This window comes from Crocodylus siamensis, chromosome 13 (assembly GCF_052110815.1).
Source record: "Crocodylus siamensis isolate JL-2025a chromosome 13, ASM5211081v1, whole genome shotgun sequence".
Lineage (NCBI taxonomy): Eukaryota > Metazoa > Chordata > Crocodylia > Crocodylidae > Crocodylus > Crocodylus siamensis.
The window spans coordinates 22,239,844-22,267,071 of record NC_143407.1 but is presented as its reverse complement, the minus strand read 5'-3'; the positions used below and the strand labels follow the sequence as shown (position 1 = coordinate 22,267,071).

The following is a 27,228-nucleotide window of genomic DNA, read 5'->3' as shown; positions in this document are numbered from 1 at the left end:
GAAATGAGCTATGTTAACATGGAGAAATTAGGTTATTAGTGGAGGATTGGTAATATACAACAATGCCTTGGCAGCCAGGATGTCTGTGTTAGTTAATTATAGAAATTAACATTTAATTTAGTTTTAGAAAACTATTTTTAAATTAACTCAAAGTGGTGATTCTTGAAACTGTGGTCATCTATATGCTAACACAAGTTCCTAATTTGCTGCTTTTGTGTGCAGTTATACAATGACTAATTACAAGCATGCAGTCAACAATTCTGCTATCATCTGGTCCATCACTGGGCCATTCCAAAGTCTTTCAGTTTTTGCCAACATTGTTTAAAGTCTCCAATTTAATGGTGTTCCTATTGCAGTTATTGCCCAGCAGCTTTTCCTGATAGCTTTAATTTCTTTCTCCTTTATTTTATCCCATTACCTTTAGTTATGCCCCTTTGTACAAGATTAAATGTAGTGTTTCTCTATATGCTTGATGGTTCATGATCAGTGATTATGTTTGTTCCCTTGGGTCACATCTACACTGCAAATAAAGCTGTGATTCTGTGACCAGTTAGAGGCACAGTCCTCTCAGCTTAGTCATATGGCTTGGTTTGTTTCCATATACTGTAACAGGGTTTTTTTCTGCCATCGCAGCTATGTTGGACTATCCATCCCTACCATTTGGCATAACTGTAAGTGCATCAGCACATCAGGGAAAAGTTGGGCAGCTATGCCATAATGCATAGATTGTCAGGAAGACAGACCTATAAGAGTACTAGCAGTTCGTGGGTCAGTGTACACTGGGATACCCCATGGCACTGAGGGAAAAATAGGTGGCCAGCCAAATAGTTTACACAGGGATAGTCTACACAGCCAGCACTTTGAAAAAACAGTCATAGAAAGACAACAGTAAGTTAGCATGTGCCTCTGGCAAGGGTAAAATGCTGTTAGCTGCCATAGCTCTAAACTGAACATTATTGATGCTGTGTGGACATGAATCATGGTTAGAACCATGGCTGGTTACAAACTGTAAGTCATGGTGTGGTTGGGGATTTGTTTCACTGTCATTTAAACAAGCTATCAATTTAAACAGCCTCTCTTGGGACTGGGAAAGGACTTTTCTCACTGGTTTTCAAGGACAGATGCTGGCAGTGATGAAAGTGTTAATTTACAGTGAGCACTGGCCTACTTCACTACTGTGCTTGTTGCTACCTTATCACATTATAATTTAAGGCACTTTGAGGATACACATGAAAAGATTATGGTATTGTGGTACAAGGCAAATAAGTGACTCTACCTTTTCCATATTAGTTCATGCTTAGGAATGTGCTTAAAATGTTGTAGCTAAAATTGTCTGCATTTGACCTACCCTGCTGCTTCCACCTTTAGTTACTGCACAGGAAACTGAACTAGTGCTTAACAAGCGTGAGATAAACAAGGCCTTGCAACCAGGTCCTACTCTCACGGAAGTCAAAAGGTATATAGCATTGATTTCCTTTGGAGTATTATTGAACATGTTGGATGGGGTTTTAAGAAATGCCTAAGGGACTTAGAGACCCAAATCCTATTCAAATGAGAATCTGGGCCCAGCTCCCTTGATTGCTTTTGAATATCCCAGCTTATGTGTTTGCTTCCGAGACAGGCTCAATAACCTCATTTTAGGTTGGCTTTTCAGAACTCCAGCCATGTTCCTGCTTCTCAGGTGCCCTTATATGGAAACATGATTTTAAATAAAAACTTCAAACTAGAAGAAAGCTGTAGAAAATACAATATAAAATTATGGCTTGATCTTAAAATCCCTTGATCCTTGTCAAAAAGCAGTGGGGGGGGGGGTTTAAATGCCCACAACCTTTGCCCCTGTTTCTAGAAACACTTATGCATCTACTGCATTTGCATGCATGTAAAAATTTGTCAGGTAGGGGATTGAGGTTTAATTTTTTTCTCCCAGTAATTTTTGAGTCGTGGTTTTTTTTCTTTATAGATAGATATTTATGCATATACAGTATTCAGTATGCAAATAACAGTATTTCAAGCCATGATGACCCCATAGCTCAGCACTGCTCAGTATATGTATGCATATAGAGAGAGATATGTATGCACATATTGCTGAAGAGGTTCATTTAATTTTTTCCCTTTAAGCTAAAACCCAAAGGGATTTTTTTGCAAAGTTATAGGTTTTGTGCAAAAAATGGGGAACCCCTGCCAAAAAAACCTATATTACGCCGAAGGTTATAATGAAAATCTATAATCTTTAGGTGGCATTTGCTACCATGAATTTATACACATGCATGCTTTATAGTGTTGTGTGTCACCAAAAATTTATGGCTCTGGAGAGGTCCATATTTTCATAAGCCATATTAATTTGCAAATTGTGAGTAGGCAAGGTTTGCTCATTTAAAGCAAATCCATTAAAAACACTACCTTTGAGAAAATGTTCACCATTCATAGATCTGTTCTATTAATTAGTTATAAGAAGGTTTTATTGTAGTATTGTGCCATACATGCTTTGCTGATTTATTACTTACGTAGGTCAGACTTGCATTTCACCAGTGATGCACAGAAAGCTCATTACTGTATTTTAGAAGAGCCTGAAAAGACATAAATTCCCATTCAGGAGTTAAAATCACTGTGTAGAAAAAAGAAACCTGAATTCTGCATAAAATATTCAAATCCTAGGAAATCGAATGCCTAACCTAACTGGAGTATGGGTGTGGACTTGTTTCGGGATTGGATTTGGTTCTAAAGGTGTGTCATTGAAAATAGACCAATGTATTTTGGTTTAAAATCTTTAAAATGAAGATATTATATACCCTAATTGTTGAGAGAACCTAGATGCTAATCCAATCCTAGACTCCAGCAGTTTGATTTTATGTAATCTACCCAGCCCTGTTTGTTGCTCATTAATTCATTTGCAAAAGTGAGTAAATCTGTTCTGGGAGGTTGTGGCAAAGTCCTGCGTTTACATTTATCTTCCTTCATGTTTCTTTAATAATTTCCCATAAAGGAATCATCTGAATACAAAACCTTTTACACTATCTTCCCAATAGTGCCTGCACTATGCTGCTCTTCTGCTCTTTACTTAAAGTAACTTTCAATTTTGCATGGACGTGAAGCCCGAGCAATGGACGTTATGGAAAGCAGTGCATCAAACCAACCGCCAGTTAAATAATGTTTGGGTTCTTGTCGGAATGTCACAGAGTACCCTGTCATTTTGTTTTAGCAACTTGTCCTTCCAAATGCACAGTTCGCCTTATGGCATGCCAGCAGTAAAAATGTCACTTACAATAATTACTTTTTGGTGAAAATGCTTGCTGACTTCCTACCTTCAAGCTGTTTTTTACACAGTGGGGAGATAATAAGAAATGACTTTATCCTGACTGCTCAAATGAACACTAAATGGAATTTAGGTTATTATTACTGCAGATAGAGGGCTGTGTACTGAAATTTAAATAGTGGATCAGATAAACTGCAGAGATTTGTCTCTGAAAATTATAGTGGATCTGCTTTTTCAATCCACTTCTGTCTGAAACTTCAGGCAGCTGTTGTCTGCCTGCTGTCTTCAGAATATAATATTTTTCTTAATCCTTTTAGAGGCCCCTAAGTACCTTCTGTGTTTCAGATGGTCTTTCCCCAACATCTCCATGTTTTTTACTTTATTCCCCATGAGTCTTTTGGCAGCTTATTACCCAAGCTTATGTTAGTAACACAGGTTCAACAGCTTATCTGCTCTACTCTTCTTGAGCTAATAAAATACTATGCATTCCTTTGTAGGTGGTCAAGTGTGCCACAGAAAAAAAATCTTGATACAATAAATTATTTTGCTTTGAAGATTTGGATGCTTTTGTTCTAAATCATTCCTCGTCTAAAAGGCTTTTGATTATGTTATGCTGGCAAAAGGGCGAAGTGAAGTGAAGCTACTTGCTGTCATATCTGTAGAAACGAGTGTGCAGCTTGAATCAAAATGCCAGATGCTTTCTCAAAATAAATACAAGTAATTTGGCTTAAGGAATCATGCCACAGACATCCCACTGGGTTATGTCACCTTCCAGAATGTGATGCTCCTAGGACAGATGAGATTACGTCCATCAATTAGTGTTTCATTGTACCACCATCCAAATACCTCTTTTAGTAGAGAAACATCTAGGACTAGTGGCAAGATCATGTTAAGTTCATGATGTTTTGATTGGTTTGTAACTAGTCAAATCAAGCTGTCAATTCTGTATCATTTCAAACTAGTTCCCCAGCTATCTTTCTTCTGTGGATGTAGTGCACATATAGGACAGCTGAAGAGTTGTTGCTCCTAAAAGGTACCTCCAGCTGAATAGGCTTATCTCAAGGTCAAGATCAAAAGTTCACCTGATCCTAGCAGGCCATTGGTTAATGCCCATCAGTTTTTTTCCAGCCAGTGGCACACAGGCTATTGATGTAGCTAGCAACTCATCTGGCTACCTTTGACTCCTGAGCCCAGATGATGAAGTATCCATTTACAGCTGGATTCACTGAGGTGGCCTTTGGCATTAGTCCAGCTCAAAGCTTGAGTTTGCATTTCTGGAACTGTAGTAAAGTACCTTTTGCTATGGTAAGCTATAATTATCATAATCTATATCACAAGAAATATATTAGCTCTCTTAGCTATTCTCTTGCAAGTACGTAATGTTCACCTCTCCTGAGTTTAAATGAAGAAAAAGGCAAATCTTTTGGATCATGTACAGAAGAGCCCAAGTGTAAATTTATTGCCTTATTCTGACCTCATAACAGTACATTTGGATGAAAGCTCTTGAAGAGAAGGGAGTTAAACCTATAAAAAAACAAAAAAAAAGATAAGGCAACAGCTATGAAACAGTCCCCATAAAAACTGTGCTTCAGCCCTAAATGCACAGAACTTTCTTCTCGGGAGCATCTGTTGGACATGCTATCTCTCTGCGTGTGCCCATCTGTGTCCAGTTACCACTGGCACTCATTCCTTTCCAGTACATGAGAATGCATTGCAAGATTTTGATATATTGAAGAAGGAGGCTATCATATTGTATAGCCAGTCTATACTAACTGTGGGTTCTTTGGAAATAACTTTTTCTTGATTTCAAGCATTGCTTCTGAATCCCTGTGTAAAATGATGAACAAATGTCTCAGTTCCTGAACGAGAAGACTCCAAGAACTCTCATAAAAAAATGGAAAGATTGCAGAACGGAGGTGTGTCTACACGTGCACTTTCATGCACAGTAACCTATTTTACTGCGCATTAAAGCAGAACATAAAAAAACATGCTGTTATGCTACTATACATTAAATGTCACCTACAAAGCGAGTGCTTGCACTACTGTGCATTAAGGCAACCTAATGCATGTTAATTTAGTACCTCACATTGGAGGTACTAAATTTAATGCACGTTTGGAAAAGCACATTAATGCATGTGTAGACATACCCAGAGTTGTTCACATTCTGCATCTGACCTACAAGTTGATCCAGAGAATAGTACCATATTTACTCAAATATAAGATGATCCTGAATACAAGACAACTCCCCCAATAATTAGATTCTACATATGGAAAATTTAATTAATCCAGAACTGATATATTTTACCTTTTTTGAAACTGCTGCAAGTTTTAGCCCAGGTACTCTATAAACACACTTTTAAGCAGTTCTTTTGTACCCAATTATGTAGAGTGCAAGCTATGCATGATATTAGTCCAAAGCCAAAAGGCTTGTGATTTACCATTTAGTTAATTGGGCTGGGCCCCAGCAGAGTCAATAGTATTTCAAGCCACGATGACCCCATAGCTCAGCACTGCTCAGTATGTGCGTATACTCTAGAAAACCCTCATAAAGAAGCCATGTGCTAATTAGCTTTCTACTTTTTACTGGAACCAAATGTTTTTGTCACAAGTCCTGGGATCTTTCAAAAATGTATATGCAAATAATGTGCAGGGTGACATGATCTGGCTCTACCTCATGGTGGGGGGGAGAGAGGTAATCGTATTCACCAGGCTGAGAGATGGAGTGACAGAGGGATTCTGGGTGAACTGTTTGGGGCCCCATTTTGTGACATTTGGCAGACATCTAAGGCTGGTGAAGCAACAGAAATCATTGAAAATGGGAAAGAAAGGTGCATCTTCAGTTGTGGGAGTGAAGAGGAAGTCACAATGTATTCTGTGCAGTGGCTGCCTGTGATTTGAAAAAGAGTTGGTGCTGAGGAGGACTAAGCACAATGGGCAGTGCTACATATGTTGTTTTGGTGGTTTGCACTAACATATCTTTGTGGTAGCTTCCCATCAGTATGTGTGTTCAGTATGGGAAAATGCCATGATCCCCTAGGCGGCTTTCCTTGTCACACCCGGGGATAAATGCTTATGGCTGAGGGCAGGGGAAACTCAGGAGCATTTGAACCCCAAGCCTCTGGGCTTGGGCCTGCATGTAGGATGCCTGCCAAAGGAATTGGAAACGTGAAACCCCAGGTGGGGTGGAGGATGTTTGCCAGTAGTAGGACCACTTATGGTTCATGACTGACTCATGGATTTAGAATTGATTTGGCTGATTTGGATGGGAACACGAAAAATTATCTTTAAAAAAAAACATGTTTGTTCAATATGGGACGTGTGTTTTGTAGTCATGCTCAGTATTGGCTACATTTAATCAACTGCATAGTTGGTTTCCATTGCTGAGCACACGCTTTTGGCAGCAGCTTAATAATAGACAGTATATTTAATGAGGTTTCCTTCTATGTGAATATAAGACAAGGAGCTTTTCCCCCATGCTGATGGTGCAGGCTCATCTTATATTTGAGTAAAACACTATTCCATAAAAGTATGACATTTCAGAGAAATGAAATAGAAGCTACCTTGGACCTGGTAGAATGAACTTGAATATCTTATAATATTGTCATCCCCCTTGGGTCATAACAGGAGCATAGAAAAATCTCAGAGTGGAAATTAATTGCCCCCTAATAATACTTTTGTGAAGTTGGAGCAATATAGGTACCTTATTTCAGAATGGGTGGTAACTAAGTACCACCTTCACGTTTGAAGTAGTGTAGCTTCCTGGTAGCAAATGTGCTCTGGGGAGATCAAACTGATTTCTACAAAATATCAAAATTAGCAGGCAATCGTAATGTAACCTCAGCCATACAAAACTGGACATGCATTTTAAACAAAATGAAAAGCCAGGTGCATCCTGGCAATGGAAGCAGTGGGTGCCAGTGTTGTTGACCGAGCCGCCACAAATTAACCCTGCACTCTCCCCCCCATGCCAGTGCTGCTCTTATCCCCTTTCTCTGTCTGATATGCTGCTCTGTTTTCTACTTCCTGCTAGATACTCCTTGCCCAATCTTCTTCTCTTCTTTCTGCTCCTGCCTTGTGCACATTGCTTTATCTTTGGTTTGTGCTTCCTATCCTGCTTGCTGTCCCCTCCCTAATCTCCAGATACAGAGGCTGCCCATTCTACTTTTGGCATGTATAACATAGGCCACCCTTGGCCTAAAGGGCGTTTCTACCAACTCGTTAAATATTATGTTCAGGTTGCAAGAGAGTGGCTCCTGCACAGAAGGGAGTTCCATAAATAAGGCTTTAGAAATATTGTCACCTTAGAATGACAAAATATGGTGGAGCCCTGTTCAGGAATATGAATGGCTAAAATCGCCACCATCTTTTGGCAAAAGAGACTAAACTACTTAAAGCTAGGATTTGAGTATGGAGTAATGTAAGACTGACAGGGATTCGATCCTTTTTGCCTTGCAGCTAGAAAAGTGCAACTGCTTCCTAAGCCACTTTATCTGAATGAAATTTTCCCAGCTGATTGCTTGGAAACCTTGCTTCTTTCAGTGCTGACACTTAGTGTGCGGACCTAGATTCCATTGCAGAACTTGACCAGGCCCTTGGAGCGGACAACCAGTAATCATGTTCCAGTTAGTCCAATGGATTATATGACCAGAACTCACGAATTGAAGCTTAGAGCGTTCAGCAGTGCTTTAGACTGTCTTATGTGCTGTGGTACCAGAGAGATGAGAAAAAAGAACGATTACATAAAAGGAGCTTTTTCAGGCATGTTGTGGATTCATCCAGTGTAGTTAAGAAATGCCCAACCACAGAGTAGTTTCTGTTAGTTCATGTAATTAAGAGGAGGTTGATGCTGTTCTCAGTCATCTTTGCAGAGGACTCAAACAGAGCCTTATCACACACTCTCAATGTAGAATATGTACTGCTATTTTCCAGTGTTTACTTTTTTCTTAAATAAGAGAAATTAAATATAAAAACTTAATGTTGAGCAATCAGCAGTGACTAGTCAGGAAATTCCAAAACCTAATCTTGTTTTCCAGGATAAGCAGTCATACAGCTCTCAATTTTTGTGTTATAAAAATAATGATTTGCTCAAAATGAAGAAAGAAAACAAATGGAATCTGTCTGGGTAATGTTGGCTGCATTTACATTGATTCTTTTATTTTGATTTTTATGATGTTTCTGTCCTGTACTCTAGGGTGCAGTCCAGAGCTCTAACTTCTGGAATTTCTTAACTTGTGATCAGGGTTTATATGGGAGGAGAGGCTCAGCCCTTTATTCCACACCCATTAAATCAGATGTCATGCATTTCTTCAAAAACATGATTGCCAGCATCTGCGTAATAAGATTATTATTAAACAATCTCTCTCTTAGGTGTGGTACGGGGGAAGTAGGTAAAAGCCAGTTGCTAATAGAAGTACATAATAGCTATTAGCTAGTAAAGGCTAAGTTGCAGAATGCATGAACGCAGGTTGCCTACAAAAATCCTGTCCAACTTTCATAACCAATCCCAATAAGACTCTTATCTTAAGAAAGTTTGACTTCTCAGTTCTACTGCTGCATTTATACAAGTTTTGCATTCACACATGTATGTTCTCAGAAAGGTTGTGTATACAAAAATTGTATCTTTATCTGGGTATAAGAAAAATCCATTCTGTGTCCCATAACTTGTACACAGTGAAAGGAAACCACACAGACAACAACAAAACAGAAACCCTTAAGGCTAGGGACAGACATACCAAAAACCTGAGCCTGAATTGATTTGATCTTTGCTGGTTAGTCTAACCTGCCTAGACTGAATCAGTTTGTAACTGCACAGACATCCCCTCTGGACTGAAAAAATGCAGGCACATGCCTGCAGTGGTTCAGGCTAGAAGCCAGGGGATGCTAGAGCAGCCCTCCCTTCCCTTCAACAATGCTGACCTGGGGGAGGCATGGCCAGGCCCCGGCAATAGGAAGCCAGGCAGATGCCTTCAGTCGCTGCTGGAGCTCTAGCCAGGGAGCAGAGGGCAGGGGCCACCTCTGCTGTGGAGCAGAGAACCCTGCCAAGCCAAGAGAGCATGCCAGGATGCTGGGAGAGTCTGGTTTAACTTAAACCAGGAAGGGGTCTGGGATAAACATTGCATAAACTGGTTTGACCCAAATCAGTTAAGTCTGATACTGCATTCAGCCAGGTTTATCTTGAACCAGTTAAAGCCATTTTAAAACCAGTTTGTGTGCACTGAACATCTGTTCTGTTACAGGTTTAAACCAGCTTCTGATCACTTAAACCGGTTTATGCGTAATATCTGTCCCTAACCTAAAAGTCCATTAGGAGCCTCGTCTACAGTCAAATCATCAGTGTTTGCAAACATTCCAAGTTGCAATATTTGCTCTCAATACAGAGTGCTGGTTACTGAGAAAGAAAGTTCTTTCTAAATGCAGTGCTTCAGGGATGTCTTCTTAAATAACATTCTTCAGCTCTTTGGTATAATAAAGCTTTTATCTAGACTGATTAAAGTTACCTAGTTATTAACTAGTGGCTCTGGGCTTTGGCCCTCGTGAGTGATGTGATCTTCATAACTCACAGTGATAATATTGTTATACCTCTAGTGGTAGTATGTTCTCTTTCGCTCTAAAACAGACATGTTCATAAGCGCACAAGTATACCATCTTGTTATATTCTGTTAATTTAATTCCTCTTAAATTGTGGTATCTCTCACTCAGATCTGAGATTTTTACAAACAGAAAATATATCTAAGAAACATTTGTTCACCATGTTTTTATTAGACCTCTTCACATGACATTTTTTTTAATCCATTTTCTTCCATTTCTCAAATGTCCTGTATTTGTTTCTTTATCCCGACAGGGAATTGAGATAGGTAGTAGTACTAACACATTATATTCTAAAACAAAAATGGCTGGAGATTAACCATTTCAGCTGTCAAAACTGTGATAGTTGGAGTTTCCTTTATTCTGTAATCAGTTATTTTGGCTTATTCCCTAAAAGGAGTAACAAAGCATATCTGCTCTCTGACTTGATTTATGAATTTATTTTTCTGAAGAATGATTTTTCCCTCAAATATTTGACTGGGTTTTTACTATGTTTTTCAGTAAGTGAAAAGTTCTAAAAATAAATGGATAGTGGATTTTGAGAGTTTTTATGGTACATATTTAAATATGTATTTGAAATCACCATACAATCAGTGCTCAAAGAAAGATCAGTTGTTTTCCTTTGTGTAATTTTGTAATTTCAAAATTAGTCCTTACCTTTTTGAGTAAATAAACAGCCTAGTTGATCCTGAAAACAAAATCCAAGTAGGCTTTTGATATGTAAAAATACATAATAAATAATTTAATCTAATATGTGAGCACCAAACAACATTTCAGTGATAGATGAGATACATGTCGCTTTACATTTTGATGTGTACAGCATTCAGCTGAAAAAGGACACTAGTGAATGCTTTTGTTCAGTCCTTTCTGGGATTTGGGGGATTTTTGTGTTGCACACTGTGTGTGGCTTGCGGTACATCAGTAGAGAATTGCATAGCAAATTTGCAGCTGCTCTAGTTATTTGGTTAGATTTGTTTAAACTGGCACAAGGGACAAAATTAGAAGGAACCTGAACCAGTGCTGTGCAGTTTATTAGCTAGGCAGCCATAATTTTGACCTTGTTGTGGGTTAAAGGACACAGACCTGAGAAGAAATCTGTTTATCATGTAGGGAATTCATGCCATCCCTGACAGTATACAGTGAACAAGATGGATGATCTGCCAAATTGGTCCCTCGCTTGGGTGAATCAGGGCAAATTTACAGTACAATTCCTTTGCTGCTCCTGATACAAAAATAACATTTGCTAGGTTTTATATTCAGTTGTGTGACGACCTGAGGGTAAGCAGAAAGAAGAAATAAGATTTGTAGGATCCATGTTGCCTTAAGATTTATATGGACCTTGCTTTCCTTTTATATCTGTCGCTTTTACATCATTTATAAACCACTAAAAAAGAAAAGAAAATCCAATTACTTGGGCTCAGAGTAGCTTTCTGTGAATATGTCAGGGAAACTTTCTTAAATACAATACAATAAAAGCTTTTTATTGTCTTAAGTACCTCCATGTTACTGCGATTGCACCTAAACCCGGTGTTTGCTTATGTTTACTTACACAGTATATTTCTCTGTTATTTATAAATACCTTCCATACCATGTAAACTAGGTAGTTAAAAAAAAAAAATTGATGCCAAACAATTGGTGCCTGTAGATGTGCCGGGAAGCTACTCCAACATGCTGTAAGCAGACCCAGTTAATCGAATGTGCTGGAGCATGCTAATTGGTGTGCTCCAGCTAGCCTCCAGGTCACGTGTATCAGCATCTCTGCCCTTCAAAATGGTGGTGGGGGTGCTTTTACTAAAACTTGTAGAATAAGCTTTAGCTAAAGCTTTCCCACCACCATTTTGATGTGCGGGGACATGGATACACAAGATGCTCCGGGTGCTTTAATTAGTGAGGTTCTCAGAGCCACTTTAATTAAAGTACCTTCTCCCCTCCCCCCCCCCCCCCGCACATGTAAAAATGCCCCCAGTAAAGAATATTCAGAATGCATGCTAGGTAGTAATTATCTAGCTTACATTAGGGACCAATGCTGCAAAAGGATAAGCTTCAGTAATAGTTGAGTTTGGTTCTCAGCAAATCACAGGATCATGTCCATCATTACAGTACTGTATCGCCTTAGTTGTGGCAGCATGGCCTCTGTCCTATGAAATGTTCAGAATCCTATACTCCCACTGGAGTTTGCAAAGTGAAGCTCCTAAAGCATAATTTCTGAGGTACATACTATAGCCATGCCAAATAGTACAATTTGATGTCTTGAGGGGTAATGAATGAGAAAAGGAGGAGGAAGGGACCCTATAGCAATAAATGAAAATATTGAATAAAGAAACCAGATTTTCTTAATCATTCAACAGAAATTATTCTTTTAAAGCAAACTGAGATAATCAGACAGCTGCCTCACAATATCAGGGCTTCTTTTCTATTTTGCAACCTCTTTTACACAGTATTCCTGATTTTATTTATTTATTTATTTATTTATTTATTTTTAATGGATTCCAAATTGAATGCACTATCTGAAAGATAAATGTGTAAATTTAGGGAAAATTATATTTTATATTTAAGTAACTACTGATGTCACAGTAAGACATTCACTTGGCTTTCTTTCATTGTATACAGTCAAGTAAAAATGTTGATGTCTCAAGATCACTAAATGGCTGGCATTAATTATATAACCTAACTAAACATTTGTAAATTAAACACAATTTGTAATTCAGTCGCATCTTGACAAAGCAGAGGAGCATGAAGACTTGTTACTAAAATTCAAGTGATAAGGAACAAATTATATAAAGTCAGTAACATCCTAGATGTTACATAGTAGGGCTGTGCAAAGCTTCAGTCACTGATTCGATTCAGTGGAGATTCGGTCCAATTCGGTGCCTGAATCTGAATCGAATCAGGAGACCCTCTAATCTTCCAGTTCAGTTCGGAAAGATTCAATGATTCGGCCATAGAAACAGCTGTAAATGTTTTTTCTACATACCTCAATGTACCAGGCGCGCTCGGCGATGGACACGGAAGTGGACGGAAACATTTCCAATCCACTTCCGGGTCTGCTGCAGACCCCTCTCCCGCCACCCCTGGCTCAGCGACTGGTACCTCCTGGGTCTGTGGGGGCACCTGCACTCTTGCAGGATGCTCCATCCACCCCACCATCTCAGCATTTATGAGCCACACCTGGTACCTTGAGGTATGTAGAAAAAACATTTAAAGCTGTGTCTGTGGGCAAATCACTGATTCTCCGAACTGGCATTGAATCTTCAGATTCCGATTTGGCCGAATCAAATCGGGACAGTGATCCGAATCAGTGAATTGAATCACTGTCCCCTGAATCGGGCCAAATCCAAATTGAATATGGCCCACTTCACACACCCCTAATACATAGCTGTGCCCTTCGTAAAGTCTTGTTTAACCACTACTGCTGTAGTGCCATGTCTGTTTCTTACAGGCCGGAGATACCTTTTTAAAACTTCCTACTGGTAATGCTTCTCAGAATACATGATAGAAAAATGATACTGAAAACTTTATCTGGCAACCTTCTTACTGAATAAGTTTATTGCAGTACTGCAGCATATTGCACCTTTATTAACTTTTAGGTTTATTTTTTTGCTATGCTTATATATTTTACCTTTATCAGAAGGTAATCAAATTATGAAATATGTTTCCTTCAAAAAAATTAAACTTTTAGTATCTAAATCCTTAAAAACAGCATTTTAAGGCTTTGCTATACATTTAGTGTATCTGGACATTTCTTTGGGTATATAAAATATAAATGGGAAGGAAAGTAGACTTAATGGCTTGATGGCTCAATAATTAAGCTAAAGTCAGGTTCTCTGTCTCTCTCTCGTTCGTTACAGAAAGCACTCCAAAGACCTCTGCCAGTTGCAGTCCTGCTCCTGAATCTCCTATGAGTTCCAGTGAATCAGTGAAGAGCCTGACTGAATTGGTACAACAACCCTGTCCTGCTATAGAGACAAGTAAGGATAGCAAACCACAAGAATCAAGTGAGCCACCTGCTTCTGAATCCCAGTCTACAACACCTTTGCCTCTGTCTGGCCATTCAGCACTCAGCATTCAAGAATTGGTTGCTATGTCACCTGAATTGGACACATATGGCATTACGAAGAGGGTCAAAGAAGTGTTAACAGATAACAACCTTGGTAAGGTTTATTCTGATGTCTTTTTCATTTCATTAAAGGTTTAATATTTTTCTTTTTAAGCTGTGCTTGATTAGAGAGCTTAAAAGGGACAGTATCAAACTGTGTAGGTCTCAAATTGCATCTGTTTTAAAACTGCTCTAATCTAATAGAGAACATCACCATCAGTTATCTACGTCAGACCAAAATTTCATTCCTTTCACTTCTACACGTTACACCTGGCCCATCAACCAGAATACAGTCCCATCTCAGGCTGTGTCATAGAGCAAAATCAGCTGTCCACTTGAGACACTGTACTTTGCCTTTAGGTCCCCTGTCCATGTTAGAAGTGGTCACAAGAGGCCCTACAGCTGTACAAGTAGGTGAGGGTTGGGTGCAAAAGCAATTACCAGATCAACGTATTGTTGATGTGGCTGATCCTGTGCAGAGCTACCAAGGGAAGTATGATGAGTTCGTTAAGGTACAGAGAAGAGAGACAAGGAGATCTTGGTTCTGCTACTAATTCTGCTGCTGGCTTTATTTGTGCCTCAGAGTAAGTCACTAGCTTCTAGTGTCCCTACTTAATGGGCACGTCTACACGTGATGCTATATTTCCGTAGCAGTGCACTACGGCAGTGTAGCGTGCACGAGTGTCTACACGTGACCAGCAGCTACATCCCCGTAGTAATGCGCTCCCTCAGTATAGCGCACCACTACGGCAAAGCAGCTGATAAAAATAAGGGTGTGCCACACATATGGTGCGGTATGGGCTGTTACTGTGCCATGGTTTGTACTTCCAAAAGGAAGTACTAAATCACAGCGCAGTAACAACGTCGCCATAGTGTCGCGTACAGACATGCCCAATATGTCCTTCCCTCAGAAGGAACTGTGAATTTTAAAGCTTTTGTGAATGTGAAGTACTTTTCAGATCCTTGGATGGAAGGCAACAGACGGGCAAAGATTGCATCAGTGATACAACCTAGACTTCTGGTTAAGATGTTCATTGTAATCATTTAAGCTGAGGCTCCTGTATTTTTTTAGCACATGGAGTCAGAGGACCTTTTTTCCAGCTAAACACAAAATAACAAGGGATGTCGTCTTAGATTAAAGTGAGAAAAAGTTGCCTTTTTTTAACAAGTTATCCTTTACATTTATTTGAAAACAACAAATCTGTATCTGTAAACACTCATGCATGACAAGCCCCATGGAGTTTCATGGAACTACGTTCATGCTTATGTTTGTATGATCAGACCAGAGTATTCACTCTTTGGAGCTATCTATGTACAGTAAAATAAAATAAAATTAAAAAAAGCATTATGTGCAGTGCAGTGGGACAAGTTGCAGGGTCAAGCTTTTTTGTTCAGAATGCTGTTGAGTACTGTGCCTCTTCTGGTATTCCAGAGAGGATTTGAAACGTATTTTTGTTTACATTTCTTTTGATGCCATTTTTACTTAGTCTTTTTTCTTTACCATGATTTTTGTTTTCCTACAGCGTGGCTGACAAGCCTAAAAAGCAGCAGAAGAGCCAGGAAATGTGCCCCAAACTCTGCATTAGGTGTGGAACAAGTTTAAATGTTTCCTTTTGCCCTCAGTGTGCTGAAGCACCAGATTTACCCGATGCTGAAGTTTCTCTATTTTAAGCCTAAGAGCCATGTGAACATGTCTCAGCCAATTTCTAGTGGCTGAGTAGTTCAAAAATCATTAGCCACTAACGAGGGCAGTAATGTGAAATTATTTTGGGTCATATGACTCAAGTAATTGAAATGTGCTTGGCAGATCTCTCCTAGTCCTTCTAGCATGGACTGGTTGTAATTTTATCAACTATTACTGGCAATGGCAACAGTGAGAAAGTTTTGGCTGATTGGATGTGATGGGGGGTGGTGTTAGTTTAAACAGCCTATTTAAGATTTCCACACAGTAGCAAGGGATTGGCAGACTCTGGAATACTGATTATCAGATGATCCCAAATGGGTACAGTTATTCTGAATTTTAGATAGCAAGGGTTTAAAATAAAAAAACAAACGGATATGCTATAACTGTTTGTGGCAAACCACTTACTCCTTTACATAAATTCTAAAACCTGAGTTTCATGTTCTGTATTCCCACAGTAGGACCCAAGTGGAGGGCTTCATATAAAGTAGCATAAACATATAAAGGCCCTGTCCAACTTAACTTCACTTTGGTTTCCTGTCCTTACCTCGACATACCCACAGCAACACCTTTGGGTATCTCTAGCTACAACCCCTTCAGGTCCATCTGCCCTTTCATGTGCTTTGGAGGTTCATCTTGTTGCCTTCCAAATACCAACAGACTCTCAATGTAGATCAGGAAACTGAAAAGGGGACAAGGTTTGAAGCAGGACATAAGGAAAGATTTTAGGAAACTGAATCTCTCCCATGGCCCGCTTGTGCCAGAATCAGATAGAACTAATGGTATAGAAGAGTTGATGCGCTCTGCCTAGGAGGTATAAAGGTGTCATCTGCTGCAGGGCCCTAGAAGCAAAGGTCTCTGCACTGGTCATAGAGACTTAATGATACTACCGGCCAAAATCACTTGCGCCTGGAGCTAGTGAAGACTACTGCTTTAGATTTCATTGAGGCCGCCCAAATGTTGAAGGGCAGGCATAGAACCTTGAGGCCACAAGTCTTGGCAGGTACAAAGCTTTTTCCAGGTACCTTTAAAATATACAATAGCTACAGCTCTATCAGAAATCAATATTTATGACTCATATGACTGCAGGCTTCTCTCTTGCAACAAAAGCTATTGGGTATCTTGACAGTTTAGCTCAGGAAGAGCATGTAAGTGAAAGGTATTAGGAAATTAAATGTATGACCTGTTTGGGACTGCATGGACTTTTTCTGTAGTTACTGCAAAACTAAAACTTAAAAATACATCCATGTAAAGTGTGCATATTGTGAAATATTTGCAGTTTCTACTATTATGTTGTATAGTACTTGAAACAGGATTAAAATAAAGAATTCTTAACTGAAAGTGCTATCTAAGCTGTTGTAGTGGTAATAATAAGAGCACACCCACTCTTACTGCATTTTAAAGTATGGCTATCTGCAATTATTAAAGCATATTTATAGTGGCAACAAAAACAATACAAAACAGAAAGCATTTACAAGTTTGTGAAGGCAGCAGCGTGAAAGTTGCTAAACAGGAGGTTTGTTAGCCTTGATTTCATTGATTGATTGAAATGTTTATATTATCTTAATGGAATAAAGTAGTTTGGTACCTTCCTACATAAAACCTAAGGAGCTGTAGTGATCTTGCTGTAGTTGACTGGCTAGATAAGAGCTTGATTTTTTTTTTTTTTTAATGTTATATATTGCCTTTTTCTTTTCTAAATGGTTTTCATTGTAAGGTTTTGATCCCCAAAAGTCTTGAGAACCCTTCATTGCCAGAATTGGACACTAAGAGTTAAACTAAAACTAAATATATCTTTAATGAGGGAGCAGAGTTTTTATTCTTCTGCATATTTCTGTTTGGTCTTCAGGCAAGTCTGAAATAAGTAAAGTTGATAGTGATCATATATAACAGCTCCACTACACTTTAAAGAAATTAGTCTACTTCCACCTTGTAATCTTGTTCTTTTCTTCTCTTTGTAGTTAGTCTTGCCTCTTAGCTGAATGAATACATTTCAGCTTTGATTTCTTATTAGGTCAGCGTTTGTTTGGGGAGACAATCCTAGGGCTAACACAAGGCTCAGTCTCAGACCTTCTGGCTCGCCCTAAGCCCTGGCACAAACTGAGTTTGAAGGGACGGGAGCCCTTTGTCCGCATGCAGCTATGGTTAAATGATCCCAACAACGTGGAGAAGTTGATGGATATGAAAAGAATGGAGAAAAAAGGTAACTTGTAGCAGACTTCTGACATGCTGTTTCTTATCTCAGAGGTGACCATTTCTTTCAAAATTCTTCATGAATATTAGGTACTGTTGATCCAACACTATTGAAAGCCATGGAAAGGGCTTCCTGACAACTTCTGGATAACGTGACTATGCTTGCATAGAGGCCTGCTTTTTTAATATGTATATTATATATCAACAGAGGAAGCCCTGACTGTCTACCAGCTGTCAGGAATCCATTGTTAGAGTCTACTATAGAATTACTCACCACTGCTTACTGCTGGTGATTGTCTTACCAGATCAGAAGCACGAACATGGGAACTGGCCAAGAATATTTATTACTATGGACACCAACTGTCTCGGATGTTAGGACAGAGGGATTAAGCATAGATTCCTGAGGGAATTTGCTAATACAGCATTAATAGTCACTAGCAGAAAAGCTAAATGTGGTTATTAAAAAAGATTCTATAAATGCAGTTGCATGATTTAATTTGTTTTGGTTTGTTTTGGGGTTTTTTGTTTTGTTTTCTTTTTTCATTAAAGTGGGCTCCCCTAATCAGTTTAGGTCAAAAATATGCATGCATTAGGCCTCAAAGTTCTTACTTGATTTGGGGTATGAAACATGCCTGGGGAATTTCATTGTGCTGTCTCTGTAACTTAGGTGCTTCATTGAGAAATAATAATTACAAAAATTCTCCCCCTCTGTAGTGAACTCAAATGATTCTACGGCACAAGTGCTCATGTGCTATCTGTATCATCTGATCAAATTTCTGAAGATGCAGGTGCAGAGTATAAATGCTTTGCATTAAAAGTGCTCCAGTTGACTTCTAAGATGGCACTAATATGTTTCATCAAAACCATTGTGATTACCATTGCAAACAGCAATGAAGGGAGCTTATGAGAAAGGTTATGGTCATACTTTCAACAAGAAATATAAACCCTAATACAGTAGTTGCTTGTAATATAGCACAATGCAATATCTCATTAGAAACGGCATGCGTGCTTCTACTGGGATCAAAATCTACATGGTTTCCACTTATTACTACTGTAAACTAAAGGGAGCTATGATGTTTGCTGCTTTTTTTAAAAGCACAGTGCAAATAAATTTGCTCAATATCTGGATTTTTAAAGTTCCTAGTAAATATCATGCATATTATAGAGTAAAAGAAAATGAGCATACCACTAATTAGAAAATAGCAGTGATACTGGCTTTTTTTAAACTAGTTTCTAAACTGGATTCTTATCAGAGAACTATGCCATACATACGCTGCAGAAAAGTAGCACTTGAATAAAAATAAAGCTATAAATCATTTGAGGGGCCTTTAATGAACTCCCGAATTGCGTAAGTGCTAATCCTGGTAGCAAAGTACTCAGAGTAAGCTCAGTCCTTTATTCTTCAGATTTTTCTCACACAGGTAGGCATTCTGTAGTTTAATCTTTTAAATTACTCTAGAACTACATTTAACAAAAAAAATTTCCCTTCAGTTAATGTCAGTGAAAGAACAATGCAACAGTATGTTTAACCAGTGAAACATTATCACTTATTTCTCTGCTGCATTTTATAGAGGAATAAATTAATTATGATAAAGATGAGTGCATATATGTCTCTCACCTTTAGTCTGAAGCTTATTCTATGAAAACCCATATAAATAGATCAGCCAATTCCCCATGTACATTAACTGATCCTTTTTCTAGCAGGGTCTTCAGGTCCCCCAGGTTTAGACTTCTATCTTATCCCCACCACCACCCCCCATTGTAGAAGACTTAGGCCCTACTTCTTATGACATATCATTATGCATACTTCTGGTAACATCATGCTCCAAACAAGGCTCTGAAGAGATTGACTTCAGTATGCAGCCTGTAGTGCTGTTCTGTAGTCATTGTACCATTTCCAGCTGAACATATGCACGTATGCTAGGGCAGGCATATCAGATAGGGCTGTGTGAAGCTTTGGTCCCTGATCCGATTCAGCCCAATTCAGTGGCTGAACCTCCGAATCAAATCAGGAGACCCTTTAATCTCTCCGAAACGAATTCGAACCCTCCAAATCAATTTGGAAAGATTCGGCAATTCAGGTATAGACACAGCTTTAAATGTTTTTTCTATGTACCTCAAAGTACCAGGCAGCTCGTCAGTGGTGCGATGGTGGAGCAGATGGAGTGTCCCACAGAAGTGCGGGGGACTCCCCATCACGCTCAGCAGATCCAGAAGTGGACCAGAAGCACTTCTGGTCCACTTCTGGGTCTGCCAGGGAGTCAGTGCACAGGGGAGGGCCCCTGTGGCACGCTCCATCCTCCCCAGCATCTCATTGTTCACGAGCCACACTTGGTACCTCGAGTTACGTAGAAAAAACATTTAAAGCTGTGTCTGTGGCCGAATCAGCATCGAATCTTTGGATTTGGCTGAATTGAATCGGGGGCAGTGATCCAAATCAGTTAATCAAATCACTATCCCCAGTTCAGGCTGAATCCGAATCCAGTATGGTCCGTTTCACACACCCCTAATATCAAACTGTCTGGCCCCACAGGCCTGATGAGTAGTGCGTGGCTGGGCCCACAGGCCAGATTGGGTCCCTGAATTGGTTCAACATAATGATAGATATTAGAACGTGTAAAGTTGGACTAGTGGAGCAACAGTCTCATCTAGAAGGTATCAGCTGGTGGGTGTTATGGTTAATTTTAAGTGGAGCTCCCTCTAAAACATCTCTGTGGTTCTTTATTCCAGTTGCACAGAAGACAGACATTAGCAGGAATGTGCCGTTATAATCATAGCATAGAAATAAAAAAAAAGCATTTAGGCCATTGGGTGAAGAACCATCCAGGAAAATCAGCTGCTTCGATAGACAGCGTTCTGTGCTCTTGAGCTTGGCCTGATCTGTTGCCCCAGTGGGTGGATTAGAATCACTCTAATGTCAGCGGTGCCATTATCTGGGATGCAAAGTAAAGCCGAGCTTCTGTACACCTGCAATAATTGAACATCTCTTTGCATAGATGTAGGATTGCTAAACCCAGTGACCTAACCACATTGCAGAAGTTTCAGTTGGAACATCTCCAGATTTCTTTACATTTTCAAATAGACGTGCTCTTCTCATCTACATCCCTTCCTAAATTGCTCTGTGATGTTGTAGTACTCTGCTAAATAGATGGTCATGTTCTGTTTTGTGTCTGTATTGTAGAAATAAACCAAGAGACAGGTTTAGAGATTGTATATTAATATAAGTTAGGAAAACGCTTAGGAATACTTTGAGATTAAAGGCCCCATAGAAATATATGAATGTATCATGTGCTACTCATTAATGCCAGCATTACAGGTTGTACCATTTAGCTGCCGAAATATGGACACGAATTCTTTCAAAGCAATATATTTACCAGTAACTGCTTCACTTTTTCAGCACTGGTTGAAACAACTTACCTGGTTTTGGTCAATCTGAATTAATTTTTAAAGTACAATTTTCTTGCATTTTACTTTTAGTGAGTGCAGGACTCTGTGTCACAACAGAGTGATGGATCATGAACAGCTTATATGCTGTTCCATATCAGCGATCTTACATAGTAGGCAATTCGCAGGTAATCTGTCATGTTCAGGAAAAGCAAAGTGCAGGCAATTCAGGTACCAGAAGGTTAAACAATATGTTCAAAATTCACTTTGATTACTATGACAGGGTATAACATTCCCACTAAATCTACTACAGTCATTGAGTGTGAGATGATGAAGCAGACCTCAAGACTGAAGGCCCAAAAAGTTTTACAGAGGAATGGCAGAGGACATGTATTTTTTTGTATGTACCCTCTGTCTGATGATAAAGCTGTGGGGGAGTGTGGGGAGGAGGGGATACCATTGTAAGCTGGAATGCCATCGGCACAGCTATCAAATTACTTGCACACTTTTTAAATGTTTAATGGACCATTACAAAATTTCTTTGGTAACACCATTTAAGTGTGCTGTTTTCAACTCACTGCAAGGACAAGGCCTCTTTAGCAGTGCTCTTACATGATGGCGACAGTGTTGATAAGACCCTGCTTCCCTTCAGCCAATGTAAATCAATCAAGGCTGTGACTGTTATCCAGGTCTCTTCCTCACTGAACTCACCAGGATAGTTCAAATTCCTGTGGAGATGGTGGTCCGTGATGACATTGCTTAGATTTCTAGGATTGATCCAGTGAGCTAGCATGCATGAAGCAACAGCTTCCTTTTGTTTTTCAAAACTGGAATCTTGCAGGCGATTCAGATTATTTGTCTTATTATAAATTGGTTCCAGTATAGCCTGGCTCTTTAGAAAAAGCAAGAGACCTCCGAACCATTTTAGGGCCTAGACAGAACTGTTAAGATTTGACGGGTACCAAGCGCCATCTTGTGTTGGAAATGTGGTTACGGTTTCACTGTTTTTGAGCCACCCCAGGATAAATTTAATGTAATGGGAAATTTTAAATATGAAGCAGCAGAAAACATTTGAGCTGTAATACAAGTGAGTGACCTAACTAGATGCTTCCATGAAATGCTTCATTTCATAAAACGAAGCGTTTAGAGTAATGTTTGAATTATGTGCCTGACTTCTACGCACCGTTATCCATCTCTCACATTTTCCAAATTCTGAAGTGTTTCTAAGCATTTTTCTTTCTGTCCCTTCCTTTTCTTCCTTCCCTACCACCTGCTCATGCCTGATCTGCCCCTTTTAAGTGCTGCTTTTCATTCCCTCTGTCGTGAACCCACAGATGCACAGCGTGCAACCTTTGCATTCACTTTAGATGATGTATTCAGTGATTTTTACATTTGTATTGATTTAGCGCTGATCTAATATACTTCTCTTTTAGCCTACATGAAACGACGGCACAGCTCAGTTAGTGACAGTCAATCATGTGAATCCTCATCGGTTGGAATAGACTACAGTCAGGGAGCCAGCCCACAGCCACAGCATCAGCTAAAGAAACCACGAGTAGTATTGGCACCAGAAGAGAAAGAAGCTCTAAAGCGAGCCTATCAGCAAAAGCCATACCCATCACCAAAAACCATTGAGGAACTCGCTACACAGCTCAACTTGAAAACGAGCACAGTGATCAACTGGTTCCATAATTACAGGTACAATAGATGTCCTACAAAGGATCTCCATTGAGCATAATCCATATTCTCTAGCTGTGAAAGGCCAAGTATTTGATTTTTGTATTAATTAATGTTGGCTGTTCATACAATCTGTGTGTTAACAGTCAGCCGTTTAAGCATTGTAGTGATAGTGCTAACAATGCATACAAGTTTCAGAATCATTCTAGGCAAATAAAAATGCTTATAGTTTGATGTCAGGAGCACTTCCCAATATGTAGTCCTGCTATTATTTCCATGCATCCTAATAAGACTTAAATGTGATCTAAAAAAACCCTTGGCAATATGGAATATGTCATATTCTTTTGCATACAACATGCACCTTTTTTCTAAAACCAGCTGCCATGCACATTTGTGAGGAACATGGTAAGAACAGTTTCTGCTGGTTACTGGACAAAAGTGAAAGTACAATCTGCAGGTACCTACCTCATAGGAAGCAGAATAGGGCTTGGTCTCCTAGCTGATGCTACTCGGTAACTACAAGGAAAGATCTTTTTTTCTTAATGCTGCCTTTCACAAACAAGGTGCATATTTTATTCTGGGGTGTGGTGTAAGTGAGGAAAATATGATATGTAATTCCTATTATAATGAACCAGTTCTTTCTTCAGCCTTTTTTCTACCTCTATTACTGCCCTCTACAGGTAATCAACTGTTCCATTTATCATACGTTCTACACTGGTGAAAATATATGAGGATTTTCCTTTACCTCCTGGGGTAGAGATCTTTTTGAGATCAGAAGAATGTGTTCTCTCTTCACAAAGTTCCAAATAGTTGTGGTGTACAGCATACTGACAACCGTGAAGCCCTTGGTGGCCACAGATTTATTACGCTATTATGATAAACCCTTGAGTCAGGCTGCAATGAAATGAGATTTGAGTCTCAGTTTAATTCCTTGTTCACATTTAAAAGAATCATCTCACAAGTTGAATGCATGAAATAGTTTCTGTCTGCTGAAGAGGCAGTGTTTGAATGGCATGTAAAAATTAGAAGGAGTTGGATAAATGCACTCAGCTTCTGGCTACAAGAAATTGATCAGGAATCCTAGTCAGTTTAGCACACTATTTTTTCCCAAAATGGGAAAAATATATAACACAGGTGTAAGTTTAGAGGTAAAAGATGTATCAAATAGCAGTCCCAGTCCCTCACTCTGCTAGCTAGGAATATCCTTGATTAGCTTAGCCTAGAGATTATTGTCTTGGGGTAGAGACATCTTTACCCTGCCTTCTGCCTGACTTCAGACTGACATGGTTAGTGGGGCTGTGCGTAGCTTCATTGCTGATTTGATTTGGCAGAGATTTGGCCTGATTCGGCAGCTGAATCTCTGAATGTGAATCGAATCAGGAGACTCTTTAATCCCTCTGAATCCAATTGGAACCCTCCAGATAAATTCGGAGAAATTTGATGATTCAGACATAGACACAGCTTTAAATGTTTCTTCTACATACCTCGAGGTACAAGGTGATCTGTGAATGCTGAGATGGTGGGGCAGATGGCGCATCCCAGTGGTCCCCAGCACACTCAGCAGCAGAACCGGAAGTGGACCAGAGGCACTTCCAGTCCACTTTTGGGTCCACCAGGGAATGCGCATGCGACCCACCTCCTAGCTTGGCAACTGGCACCTCCTGGGTCCAGGGCAGCACCTGGGACCCCCCGTGGCCAATTGCTGAGGTGCAAAGGGTATCCCCCATGCACTTGGTGGTGGACCCCATGTGCTCCTGTGGGACACTACATCCAGCCCAGTGTCACAGTGTTCACAAGCTGTGCCTGGGACCTCGAGCTATGTAGAAAAAATATTTAAAGCTATGTCCGAATCTGAAGATTCGATGCCGATTCAGAGAATCAGTGATTCGGCCAAATCGAATTGGGACAGTGATGTGAATCAAGAGATCAAATCACTGTCCCTGATTCGGGCCGAATCTGAATCGGACTCAAATATGGCCCAGTTTGCACATCCCTGATGGTTAGCGACTTCTTTTTGATATCTTAGCTATAGTTTATTAGGGGGTTTTTTTAAAGCAACTTGCGTTTTAAAATATTTTTTCATTTCAGCCCCACTTTGTCACTAATGGGAGCATTATTGAGACAAAACAGTCCCCTGGCTAATAAAAGGCCTAAGGGTATACAGTAGTAAATAAAGAGAAATTAAAAAATGTAGCCACCAGTAAGTATTCCTATTTTAGCCCTTTCACAATGATTTGTATTTAAATTTAATCAGATTTGATTTGTGTGTGCTACAAGTTCAACATCTTAGTTAAAAGTTCCCCAAATACAGCCTTCTCTTCCAATTCTCACTTCTAGGCAATTATATGTAAGTTGGAGTAATGCCTATGTAAATATGTTCCTTTCAGCCTGACAGCAAAATGTGCTGTTCTCACTTATACAGATGAATGAGGGTACACTGGTGACATGTGTTATCTTCCTCATTATCATGAGAACTGTTAAACATGCTGTGAGAACGCATGACAAGTCATGATCGATCAGCACATTTAGCCACACCAAGTTACACATTCTTGCAGACGGGTGCTGCAGTTACAGACAAGGTACAGGCGAGACAATATGGTCTAGTCGTTAAAACCCAGGGACTGGAATCAGGTGACCTGATTTTGTTCCCACACACACCACTTGTTTGAAGTGACCTTGATCAAGTTTAGCACCTGTTTAAAGTCGATGGAAGTTTTGAGTGCTCAGCACATAAAAGTAATGAACATCAGAGGCCCAATTGAGGCTGGGGCTTTGCTGTGCTATTAATTGTAGACATGCCTATTTCGAAGTGGTCCCGGCCTCAAATAACTTAGAATTGAAACAAATAGTATACACCAGTGTTTCCCAAACTTCTGATACCTGAGGCGCTTGTATTTCTAGATTAAAATTGTCAGCACACTTCACTTACACACCTAAAAAGAGGACAGGGAGGGTGTATTTCTGTTCAAAACATGTACCATATCCCATTCCCCTACCAGAGTAAATCATACCAGTGCTTAGATGTGCTGTTAAAATAATAACTCCATAACTTTTCTGAATATTGAAGCACCCCCATTGATAGGCACTGAGAGATTTAAATTCAGAAGAGATAGGGAGGGGGTCTTGAGGCTTTAAAAACTGAAAATCACTGATATAGCTCATGACACTTAAGTGTGCCAGGTGCAGAACCTTACCCTGCTGTGCCCTGCTCTTTCCATTGTCTGCCCTTTGCCACACCCTGGTCTGTACCTTAGGAGGCAAGGCGAGCCCTTGCCGCTACGGCAGCACTTGCGGGGTCTCTCACATCCACCCCCACCCTTTCTGTTGGTCCAAGGAGCATGAGAGGAGAGATGAGGGGGAAGCTGGGCTGCAAAGTGTGGCTTTCTGTGTGCTTGCCCACCCATCTGCTTGCAGCAGAATGCACTGCCGGGAGAGGCTGGCACGGCCTGTATGGGGGTAGGTAAGACTAGGGGAAGGCAGCAGAGGCAGGTGCAACTGGGGTAATTGGGGCAGGGGCAGGTACAGGGTACTGGGTGATGGTGGAGGAGAGCGGTTTGCCTCCTGACACAGTGGGATCTCACAGCACAATTCTGTCACTCTTGCAGCACACCCTTTGGGAATCACTGGGATAGACAAAGGGGAGGAGAAATACTTTTTTTAATTCTCCTGTTTGCCGTATGGAAAACTAAGGGGTAGAAAGATTAATTGATTTCTCCAAGGGCGTAAAGAGAATGAGTGGTATAGCCAAGAATAAAACTGGTTCTTATGAATCTTAGCCCAGTGCATTTGAGGTATTCATATTTATTGAACTACTCATATGTTCACATACTCTTCATAGAAATGAGTTTTGCAATGAGACAGAACATTTTAATTGTTTAATTGAAAAATGTTCAGAGACACATACAGTAAACTGTAACATAGTCCCTAAGAGATCCCCTGGTATCTTGAAAGACGTTGAAGAATGCCTTCAGGATCTTGCCAATGCAGTTTCACCATCTTATACTGACAGGTGGGCTGTAGAATTGCCTGTTTCCATGAGTTCCCCTTTATTGTGGAGACATTATCTTCAGCTACTGTAGTGATCGAATGCCAGACACAATGTTGGAAATGAATTCCAGATATTCCCAAACCCATCAAACATGCTTGTATTCAATGGTCAAGTATTGAATGAGATGGTATTATGATTCAGTTTCTTAACTGAAATAGTGGTATTTTAAACAACATGTTACCCTAGGTGGGTGGGCATGCAGTTCTGACTCATTTCCTTCTCATGTCTCAGTGAATGATGTGCTTCTATACTTTGGAGGAAGGAGCAAATAAGGCCTAGTAATAAACTTTATACAACACATACAGTTAATG

At 39.8% G+C, this 27,228-nt stretch overlaps 1 protein-coding gene across 6 annotated transcripts in view; it reads left to right on the top strand.

Annotated features, from left to right (window-relative positions):
* The window catches only part of CUX1 (cut like homeobox 1), a 416,613-nt gene that overhangs the window by 330,456 nt on the left and 58,929 nt on the right, over positions 1–27,228 (top strand). For 3 of the 6 annotated variants that reach the window (XM_090026253.1, XM_090026251.1, XM_090026254.1), the window contains 4 exons: positions 13,687–13,989; positions 15,458–15,520; positions 17,630–17,818; positions 22,626–22,890. The exons of 1 other annotated variant lie outside the window; for it this stretch is intronic. In XM_090026253.1, coding sequence (XP_089882379.1) covers positions 13,687–13,989; positions 15,458–15,520; positions 17,630–17,818; positions 22,626–22,890 — 820 coding nt within the window. The remainder of the gene's footprint in view (positions 1–13,686; positions 13,990–15,457; positions 15,521–17,629; positions 17,819–22,625; positions 22,891–27,228) is intronic. 2 more of the 6 variants (XM_090026256.1, XM_090026252.1) reach the window with 1 other exon arrangement.